This window comes from Serinus canaria, chromosome 1 (assembly GCF_022539315.1).
Source record: "Serinus canaria isolate serCan28SL12 chromosome 1, serCan2020, whole genome shotgun sequence".
In the NCBI taxonomy this organism is placed as follows: domain Eukaryota; kingdom Metazoa; phylum Chordata; class Aves; order Passeriformes; family Fringillidae; genus Serinus; species Serinus canaria.
In genome coordinates, this window is record NC_066313.1 from 5,227,114 (window position 1) to 5,238,301 (window position 11,188).

The 11,188-nt window shown below is 44.8% G+C and overlaps 1 protein-coding gene across 2 annotated transcripts in view; it reads left to right on the forward strand.

The window, feature by feature from the left end:
* GJA8 (gap junction protein alpha 8) overlaps positions 1 to 10,807 on the forward strand; it is a 35,080-nt gene extending 24,273 nt beyond the window's left edge. Inside the window, exons 1-3 of one of the 2 annotated variants that reach the window (XM_050980225.1) lie at positions 315 to 429; positions 4,228 to 4,408; positions 8,198 to 10,807. In XM_050980225.1, the coding sequence (XP_050836182.1) occupies positions 8,208 to 9,407 (1,200 nt within the window). In that variant the 5' untranslated portion in view covers positions 315 to 429; positions 4,228 to 4,408; positions 8,198 to 8,207 and the 3' untranslated portion in view covers positions 9,408 to 10,807. Of the gene's footprint in view, positions 1 to 314; positions 430 to 4,227; positions 4,409 to 8,197 lie in introns of those variants that run through there. The other variant, XM_050980222.1, reaches the window with a different exon arrangement.
* Positions 10,808 to 11,188: the final 381 nt, after the last annotated feature.

Genomic DNA, 11,188 nt, shown 5'->3' on the forward strand with positions numbered 1-11,188 from the left:
TTGGTGGAAATGGGGTTATGGGCAGCAAACACCTCTAAATCGGCAGCACGTTCAGAGCCGTCACTGGAGGAAAAGAACAGGTTTGTGACTGCCCTGGGGCCAGCCCTCCTCGCAGGGATAGCAGGGCTGAACAGCGGGCAGCAGGACAGCACCACCGTGCTTCTCACTACCCCAGCTAATTAGCCCCACTCCAGAGGAGATAATTAACTCGAGTGCAATTCCTTGCTGGAACAGCCAGCTTGCTCCCAGGTCTGTGCTGGGGTACCCCCAGGCTGGGTTTTCACAACTGATGGCAAATTTTTTTTTTTTTTTAATGTGTTTTTCAACTGAAAATACTTCTCTGAGGTTTCTTCAGGTCTTTGGTCCTTCCCAAAACCATAGAGCCTTAGAAAGCCTCCCTCTCCCCCTGCTTGTTTTTCTGCTTATGAGGTAAGATCATCCTTAACAGATGTTTGTTTACCTCTTCATAAAAACCTCCTGTGATTCTACAGCCTCCCCAAGCAGCGTGCTGCTGTGCTTTGCTATTCTTGCCATTGCAAAGTGTTTTTCTAATGTTTAGCTATATCATCTTTATTGCAAATTAAGCTGATTATTTCCTCTTCTACTTTTGGTGAATGTAAGGGACAACTGTTTAGTCTCTCCACCCATTATAACAAATGTTTATGTGCTGGAAGACTGTTATCATGCCTCCCCTCCCGTTGTTCTATTCCTAGAGAAAACAAACTCAATTATTTTATCCATTCCTTATAAGTCATGGGTTTTTTTCCACCTCTCTTATCATTTTGCTGTTCTATTTTGGACTTTCTCCAACTTGTCTGCATCTCCTGTAAAATGTAGTGCCTGGGAGTGGACACACTGTTCCTGCTGGGAGCTCAGCAGCATCAAATGCACAAAATAATTGCTTCCATTGCCTTATACACAAAATCTGCATTAAAGGACTTTAGAATGAGATCTGTCCTCTTCTGTGGGGATCTCAACAGACACACATTGAGTCCCCCCCTTAGTTCTCTCTGCTGGATTGGTCACAACTGAGTTTGGAGCAGCACACCTGGTGTCTGTGCAACCTTTCCTGAGCTGGATCTTGGTGCAGTCACCTCTGTAGAGGCAGCCCAGCTCCCCAGTGTTTCACATTCCTCTCAAATTCCAATCACTTCAGCCTCCTGCCTTCAGGAGGGACTGCTGACCCCCAGCCCAGCTGTCATCCTCTTCCTTTTGTCCTCTAGTCTGTTGTCCAAGACACTCAAGGAAATACTGAACAGCCCTGGAGGCAGAACTTCAGGGACACAATTCTGCCAGCTGGAAAAGTGAAGCCCTGATAATTACCCTTGATTATGGTACTTCAACCTGTTTACCTTCTGCATGGTGACTCTGCTTGCTGCCCTGGGAGCCTGTAATCTAGATATTTTCTAAGTGTTCACTGAAATCAAAGTATTTTACACCTACCTTTCCTCCTCATCTACCAGTCCTGTTAGTCAAAGAAGGAAATTACCTTGGTTTGACATGATTTGTTCTTCAAAATTCCCTGCTGGTTGTTTCTTATCAGCTTATTGTTCTTTAGCTGCTTATAAATTGATTGTTTCATAATTGCTTCCATATCTCTCTAGGTATCACAGTTAGGCTGACTGGCCTGTAATTCCCCAGGTCCTCCTGGAACAGTAATTTTCAGTGAAGAACTGCATTTAACAGATATTGAAAGGCATTCCACATTTTGCCCCGCTTATCTTTATTAATTGTCTAGTTTGGTTCCATCCCTTAAATTAAAAACGTTTCCCATAAGTATTCATCCTCCACTAGAGGCTCAGCACAACCCAGCCCTATCTTCACCTCTCCTGTGTTCCTGCCCTCCTGTTACATACTTCCCCAATTTTCTTCCTCCTTGATGCTTTATATCTTCCTCCCTCTCTTTTCTTTATTGTTTGCTTGCACCTCCCTAGCAAAATAGATTCCCCAGCAATTCATACCCACCTGGTGCCTGGAGAAAGTCCTGGGAGCCTGGCCCTAAAAATGCAGGCAGTGACATTTGCCAGGCTTGCAGGGACAGGGTAAGGTCTGCCTAAAGATTTGTCCAGGGCTGGCTACACTTTACATGATTTCTGAGACCAGTAGGTGGCAGAGAGATGATAAAATCTGGGAGACTGATCCTGGTGGTGAGAGGATAGATCACTTTGGCTCTGGGATGGACAAGGACACGTGCTACTAGAGAGCTGTGTCTGGCAGAGGAGAGCTCTAGGTGGAGGTCCCAGCTTCTTGTAGGGAGGCTGAATGTGCCCAGTGCTCAGCCTCAGCCACGAGTGAGAGGTTTGTGTGCTCAGCAGAAGAACAGGAAGCGTGTGCCACTTCCTAGCTAAGCAGATCCCCAGAAGATAACTTTGTTTGAGGGAAGGGTATCGTTATCCAGGGTTGTGCTCTATATAATTGCACAATCTGCTATCATGCATGAACAGAGCTGTTCAATAGCATGGCCCTGCCTTGTCCTGACATCATGTCTGTGTTGGAAATCCATTTGGAATGAAAAATCCCACATTCCCCAAGTGACCTCGTAGTTTCTGAGCAAAAGGCTGAGTTGCAGCGGAGACTTGACAGACTCAGTGGTGCCAGGGACAGAAGCTCAGTCACCAGCCTCAAAGTGGATAAAGGTTGAGAAGTCAGCAATGAAGCAAACTTCTTTCCAAAAGAAAATAGTATTTGAAAAGTGTAGGAGATGCCCATGATTCTTTGAAGGCAAGAAAAGTCCCAAAGGCAAAGAAAAGTCACTGTGAGTTAACAGTGTTGCTTTCACTAGCTGATACTATTTTTAGCACTGGTTTTTGGGGATGAAAGTACTCAACGCATCTGCAGGTTGCATAATGAGAACATAAATACCAAGGTACACAGGTTGAAAGTGTTTGCCCTTCTCAGTCTGGCACTGTCAGTGCTGCAATTCTTTTGTAGACTCAGTGATTGTCACGTGCTGCATGTGAGGTCCAGTCTTCTCAACCTTTGCTTTTATGGTCTCTACTCCTTTCTTTCACAGCCACTGCTTTCATGTTACAAAGGTAGCCCTGACTTCCAGCATTACCCTGGTGCCTAAGAGAATCAAGTCTCTTTCTTGTTCTTCTCACGCTCTGCCTTCTCCTCTTCATGTTCATCTCAAACAACCACTTCTCTGCATAGCCCCAGTACAACAGTAATTCCTCACTGCCCAGCTTCATTTTAATTTAGACCATTTCTTTGGGGGGAAGAGGCCCTAGTGAGCTGGAGAACTTGACCCAGAGCTCAGTGGTGTATTCATAAAAGGCCTCCAGATGAAGAGACTCTGTGGTTTTCCACAAACCAGAAATGTCCTGCGAAACTGCATGTGCCCCATGCTAAAGGCTCTGCACTCTGTGATACCAAAGAAAGTCAGCCCTGATCATTTGGATGAAGGTAACACAGACCCAATAATCACAGACTTGAATGTAATTTCTGTATCAGTTGCATATTGCAAGCTGTTCTGCAACTTGTCAGACAATATTTGATATTAGGATAGCATTAGCAAAAGGCAGATAGAAGGTTAATGGGAAAGGTCTCTGACAGTAGCTGGATGTAATTTAGAGATGGACTACAGCCATGTAGTTACATACCAGATTTGGGGTTTGGCTCATTATATTAGAGAAAAAAGTCCTAGAAAGGGATGTGCACATTCAGTTAGAGCTGAGTTTTCCAAAAAGACAGTTTTGGTTTGAAAAGGAATGGGCACTTTACCATCTGAACCACCTGCCCTCTGTGATTCACCAGCCTGCAGACACTCTAAAAGTGCTGGGTGCTGGTGCTACTGTTTAGTCCTCCCTCTCTACTGCTTCCCAGAGAGGGGTTGAGGGTGGCAGTGATGACCACTCACTCATGCATTGATACTAGTTTATCTCAGTTAGTATATAGCAAAACCGAACAAAACAGCAAAGGTTTTGTTCTTTCCTTCTCCGCTGTCGTTACTTCTCTCATTTATCCAACTGTGCCTTTTCTGATTCATGTCGTGTTCTTGTGAATTCTCCACTCTGTGTCCTCCCTCCAGGAAGGCTGTTCCCATGCTTTATGTAGCATTTGGCTAAAAAATATTCTGCTACTGCTTCTCTGTTCAGGAGAGTAATTTTTTAAGGCGTTCAGAATATGACTTTCAGTCCAACTATGTGCATTGAGGGTGATTTTTCTTTTGTCTCCAAACTGGTTCCTCTTGCAGAATATGATTATTTTCCATCTCTCATGCTTTAGCTCTTTTGAAATCCAGTTTGAAAAACATCATCTCTGCCTCCAGTTGTGCTTTGGACCTTGGGGCTTTGCAAATCATCTTAAAAGCTGTTTGGGAAGACAACTCCTGAGATGAAGCTCTGAACTTTCATGGACACAAATGCCCAGAAACACAGAAGAGTGGCCTGAAACTGCTGGTTTGAAGGTACGAAATTTTGTGTCCCTCGTGTTTTAATATCTCATTCAAATGACAGTATTTTTGGAGACAGAGTGTCTCCCAATGCCATTCTGGGAAATTAAATTCAGTGTTGAGTTTGCATAAAAAGAGAGGAGAGGTACTTGCTGCTTCATCAGTTTATGAGCCTGGCATCTGTATCACTGCTTAGCAAATCTTGCTTCTAGTAATCCTCTTTTTTCTTCAGAGCTGAGCACCAAGAGCATATTCTGAGCAATACCTCCAGAAAGACTACAAAAACCACATCTCAGAGTAAGGTTATAGCCTTTGACTTGTAATTAAAACTCTCAGAGCATTTAGTTGTACTTGTGGATGCATTACTGAGCCTGTGGTCCCTCTCTTCTCCAGCCTCTCCAGCATTTTTGCAGGTGGCTGGTGTCAGGCAAGTGTGCCTGGGGTAACATTCCTGTGTGCTGGGCTGCTGAAATTCAACTATGGTCCTTAACAAAACAGTTTGGTTTAGACATTCTTGAAGCGTGTGCACATGCAAGATGCATTTGGAGGAAAAACTAAGCAGAGCTGAGACACTGAGAGATGGGGCTGTAAAATTAGTCCTTCTCAGCTTTGATAAATATTCACTGATAATCTTATTTTCCCATTCTGCTGCTTTTTCTGGGTAAAAGATGTTAAAGAGCAGACCAAAGTATCTGACAATGCCAAATATAAACCCACTACTTCAGTATCTGCCTGAAAATCAGTAATGCAACTTGTCTGTTAGAGCTGGGCATAAGGTAACAAATTAATTCAATTCATGCTGCCACTATCAGAGATGTTGGCGTTCCCTTTTCACCTGCCACATCACAACACCTAAAGACCAGCGAGTGTGGGCACACACAGAGCTGTGCTGAACCACAGTGGAACTGCAGAGATGCTTTGGTCCCTGCTTAACTGAGCAAACTCCCATTTATGCATGTATTAGGTTTTAGCTGCCTGTTCCTCTCCCCCCTCTGCTTTTTCATGTTCAGTGGACTCTCCTCTCTGTGTCTCTGCCTCTCTCTCTCTTTTTTTTTTCCCTATTGTTCCCCACGTCACTGACTGTCACTCACTTCATAAAGCCGTCTGGCTCGGAGCTTAAATATTGCAGGGCAACTAAAACCCACCATCAGAGCCAATTCAGTCATATCTGCTCAGTCGTGCGACAAGATTGGGGCTTTTAGGGTAGGGAAGAAGAGAGACAAAAGTTCACTCTTCCCTGCAGAGTGCCAAGAGAGGAGGGGGACACATTTCTTCGGTGGAGCCTCTGACAGCGGCAAGTTGCTTGCTCAACATCCTTAACCTGTTCAGCCTCTTTGGCCGGTAGCATGCACAGGTGGCGACGTCTGGGAGCAGGGTGGGGGTCTGCAGCCAGCCTGGCAGAGCCCAGAACACCAATCTGTTGGCTCTGAGTGGGCTTAGGCAGAGTCCTGCTCTTTCCTCGTGACAGGCAATTTCAGGGGAAAGGTGGCTACCTAAATGCCTCGCTTACCCCTTTTTTTTTTTTGAGGCTGGAGGGGCTGAGTGCTTGCAGGTGGAACCCCAGACATTCAGACTGGTTGTGCTGCTCCTCATCCCTCCACCCAATATCGTTGCTTGTAGTTGAACTGACTGAGCCACCTTGAACTTGCAGAAACCAGAGGGGATGGGCATGGCAGAGTTGTGAAGAATGTTGCCAGTTGGAAGGGATCTCAGGGAGGGCTTAGCCAAACAAGCTGCGAGCAAGACGTGTGATGGAGTTAGACAGGAAACATTTTCCCTTCTCTTGTACAGTGAGTTTTCTGTGTGATGAGCTTTATCACACCTAGAATGTTGCTCTTGAGGGCTGCTGTGGAAATGTTCAAATGGTAGTGTAGATATCAGTGTGACTCACAGGGGATGGAGGTAACCGAGGTGCCTGGGGGACAATGAAGCTTGTACTGCGTGTAGTCATGTTTTATACAGAGTTGCACGTGATTGGTAACTGTGGGGTGTACTTTGCTCCGTGAATTTGCAGAAAGAGGATGTTTAAATCAGTTTAGATAATGTATGTAAACAGCATAATCTTCTGCTAGACTTGTTAATGTAAGCGCTGACATTAACACACTTCTTTACACTACTTTAATGACTGAGAAAGTAGCAATTTTCCTTGGTGATTAAATTATATGTTTGCCACTTATGTATGTGAGGTGTTTGTGCAAGCTGAAGGAACTGTGTTCTGTTCTTGATTTTCTAACATGGATGTCCAGGGTAAAAATATTGTGAAGTTTGAAGGCAAGTAATACGAGTCCGTTCTTGCTTTAGAAAAATGCCATCATAAGTTTGAGGGTTTTTTTTGTTGGTTTTTCTTTGATTGAAAATTTGTGAAATTCCCCCAAGCCACAGAATTCTCAATATTTTGCGTGTTTGTCTATGTGTGACTATGTACACAGAGTAGTTGAAACAGACTGGTATGCGTTGGTGTGTCGTAACATATGGCATTACAAATATATCCCCAAATACGTCTGAAGGAGGAGGGAAGTTTAGATACTCAGATTTTCTTGCTGTTGACTGTACCTTCCTTTTCCTAGTGCTTGTGTATGTGTCTGCATTTAGGGAACTATAGATGGAGGTAGTATCGAAGAGATGAAATTCTAGATCCCTGTGAACAGCTATTTTATGAATAATGTTCCCTGTTTCACTTGCCATCCTCTATGAGTTGGTCTTTCTGGGCCACTGTAATATTCCACATTCCTCAGAGACTTCAGACTGCTGTGATGTGTTAAATCAACCCATACAAAACAACTTTCATCTCTATTTTCCTCATTCACAAATCTTCCCTTGCCTGAAATTATATAGTGGGAAGTTCAGGATATGCAGAATGAAGCCCTGACCTAGGAATAATTTCTTATCATGCAGAAGTAATGACAGATGTATTATTTGACTTGCATTACCTGAAAATGGACGACCGCCTTAGCTTTGCAATAGTGTATCTGCAGCTGGCTTCCAGCTCTGTGTTAGCCTGAAATAGTGGCACTGACATTCTAGAGACAGAAAATAGCATTTTAGATCCCAGTTAGAGACCTTGGTGTTTTCCCCAGGTTGGTTCCACTGAGAGTGTGGTAACCGACTTCAGAAGTAGATGCAAAGAATAGCCCCAATACCACCAAACAATTATATTGCATATAACATATTCTGTCTAGCAAAACTAATCTATATAGTAGTTGTTAAGCTTATACAGTGTTACTACCACAGTAATGGTGCTGTAATTGCTGTTCTTACCTTACTTCTACAGTGATTGCTAAAGTAGAATTGACATTTGCAACCTAGAGAGAATTCAGGTTTATTTGGGTGCAAGATGGGTGTAGATTTGAGATCTGTTTGACCTGAGAGGGGCTCTGGTGCAGAAGTATTTGTGTGCTTGAAAGCTTCACCCTCTCTTCTAACCACTGCAGCTGCCTGCTGATAAATCTGTTCCACTGTATTGCTGGTGAGTGTTTGTACGTGTACAAAATCTAAGCAGACTCACAGAACTGAGCCTACAAGGCGCCACAGAAGACTCTCACCTGCAAAAGGAGATAAATATACTCCCTGGCTGAAAAGTAATTGCCCATTTAGAGCCATGGAAGGAAGAATTTAGCAGGCAGCTTGCTCTGGCTTTCCAGCCTTTCTTCTGCTAATAAATCATTGTGAACAGGCAAATCAGCAAGCAAGCAACCGCCTGCCCTTCTGTTCTCAAAGCAACAAAAGACATCAGGGAGAAAACCTGAAATCTTTAAAATTTAGCATAATTTGTGGTCTTTCTCTTTTGTTTTTTTCTTCCCTTAGACCATAAGAAATGGGTGACTGGAGTTTCTTGGGGAACATTTTAGAGCAGGTGAACGAGCAATCCACTGTCATCGGGAGAGTTTGGCTCACAGTGCTCTTCATTTTCCGTATCCTGATCCTGGGCACGGCTGCCGAGCTCGTGTGGGGAGATGAGCAGTCAGACTTTGTGTGCAACACCCAGCAACCTGGTTGTGAGAACGTCTGCTACGATGAGGCCTTCCCCATCTCCCACATCCGGCTCTGGGTCCTGCAGATCATTTTTGTATCCACCCCTTCGCTAATGTACTTCGGGCATGCTGTGCACCACGTCCGCATGGAGGAGAAGAGGAAAGAGAGGGAGGAAGCTGAGAGGCGCCAGCAAGCTGAGGTGGATGAAGAGAAGCTGCCCCTGGCTCCAAACCAAAACAAAGGCAACAACCCTGATGGAACCAAGAAGTTTCGCCTGGAAGGTACTCTCCTGAGAACGTACATCTTCCACATCATTTTCAAAACCCTCTTTGAGGTGGGATTCATAGTAGGTCAGTACTTCCTGTATGGCTTCCGAATTCTCCCCCTTTACCGCTGCGGGCGGTGGCCCTGTCCCAATCTTGTGGACTGTTTTGTCTCCAGGCCCACGGAGAAGACCATCTTCATTATGTTCATGCTGGTGGTGGCTTCCGTGTCCCTCTTCCTCAACCTGGTGGAAATCAGTCATTTGATCTTGAAAAGAATCCGGAGGGCTCTGAGGAGGCCGGCAGAGGAGCAGCTTGGAGAGGTCCCCGAGAAGCCCCTCCATGCCATCGCAGTCCCCTCCATCCCAAAGGCCAAAGGCTACAAGCTGCTGGAAGAAGAGAAGCCGGTGTCCCACTATTTCCCTCTCACAGAAGTAGGGGTTGAGCCCAGCCCCCTTCCATCAGCCTACAATGAGTTTGAGGAGAAGATTGGGATGGGACCACTGGAAGATATCTCCAGGGCATTCGATGAGAGGTTACCATCGTATGCGCAAGCAAAGGAACCAGAAGAGGAGAAGGTACGAGCAGAGGAGGAGGAACGAGAGGAGGAGCAGCCAGGGCCTCAGGAAGAGCCAGGGGTGAAGAAAGTAGAAGAGGAGGTGCTGAGAGATGAAGTGGAAGGGCCTTCAGCACCTGCTGAACTTGCCACTGATATGAGACCCCTGAGCAGGTTAAGTAAAGCCAGCAGCCGGGCCAGGTCAGATGATTTGACTGTATGAAGGTGCAGGATGCGGGGAGCAAATGAAAAGGAAAAGATTGAAGAGAAAAGGAGAGATAGAATCAAAAGATATTTTTAAGCAAAGTGCTAAAATGGCCACTTGAATATTATTTCCTTTTATGAATCTCAACTGGAAAGGTACTACCATGGTAACAGTGCCTTATTTGCCCCATACGTCCCTGTATCTCCCTGTTTCCACATGCCAGCTCACTCCTTACGGTACTATCTACACTGTACACATAACTGATGTATTTTAAAGCCTAATATGGCAGTGATACCCAAATGTCGCCACTGTGATCATATTTACTGAAAGCCTTGTGTTCCACATTTCTCTAGGAATGTGGGGCAGATCTGTCTTTCAGCCAGTGAGGGGAAAGACTGATCAACAACTGTATCTAGTCTTTCTCTTTCTGTTTCCTCCTATGGCTCACTGAGCAGATCTCCCCTTTGCTGTTGGCATGGAATTGCAGTTATTTTATTCACAAAGTGAATTCTATGCTTAGCATCAACACACTAAAATACTAAGCCAAACTTCCGTTCTTTATTCAGAAAATAAAGGCAAAATGTTCCAAATTTTTCTGTGAATGCATATCTGAGTTAGGTAAATATATTTTCCCTGGTCAAAAATATTTCTACTCTTCAAGCAATATTGACAGTGGGCAAGGTTAACAGTAGGTCTTTACTAGGACTTAGCAGATACCCAGAGATGGATTATTTGTTCCCAAGAGGGTCATCCAGCCCTGAGACTAGTTCAGAATACTGGAAAGAATAAATTCAAGTGATATTTTTTACTTGTAGCCTTGTGACTTAAAAATTTGAAACTAGATTTAGCCAAGCAAGAGGGAAAAAACCTTCTGAGAAAGGAAGGGACAGCTATAGCCCCCAGAGCATGAAGCCAAACACAAGCCTTCACGGTATGGTCCTGACAAGTGTTCAGTTCCTGGAGCTTCCAGGCACTCAGCAAATCTCAGGTACAGAGTCCTGAAGGCACCTGTGAACCTAAACCAGAGGTCTAAGTAACTATGTGACTTTTTAAACTTCTAAATACAAAAGTGGTTGGTCAAGTTTGAAAAGACTGATATGGTAAAAGTCTTGATGGCCTTTGTTTTTAATTTGACAGACAGGAGCCATTCAGTGGGCTACTTCTCCATTAAATGCCAAAGTCTTGGTCAAGTAAGACAATGCCTTTCAAAAGATGACTTAGACCATTTGTGCCAACAGGTCTGTACAGAATTCTCAGAGACTCAAAAATCTTTTTTTACAGAAGGCAGAAAAGTATGTGCTTGCAAATGTTTAGATGTCTAATATAGATTGCTAATTTTAGGACTACAGCAGCAACTCTTGGCTGGGACAGTGCAGCAATGAGTTCAAAAGCTTCAGGTTAACAGCTATGTCCCCCCAAAATGGAGCCCCATGCCAAAAAAGTGCAGGTATGCACTCTGCTCTGTTCTGCTCTGCAAACCTCAGACCCTGCCATCTCAGCAAATTCCTTCTGCTGGGCTGCAGCCCATCCCATTGTTCCCAGGGCAGGCTCTAATCCAGGTCAGGGAAAAAAAGATCTTTGGCACAATGCATCAAACTCATCCCGCCATTAGCTAGAAAAGACCCCCTGCGGCCTCCCATTGTGGCAGGTCTGACTCAAAGCCCTGGAAAGGCAAATGGGAGTCAGTGAGAGCCCTGGGCAGGCTTGGGCCCTGTCCCAGCCCCAGAACAGTCAGTCCTGCCGCTCCTGATCCCACCCCTTCGGTGGAGTTCCCTGCCTGGCCAGACTTCACTGCAGAG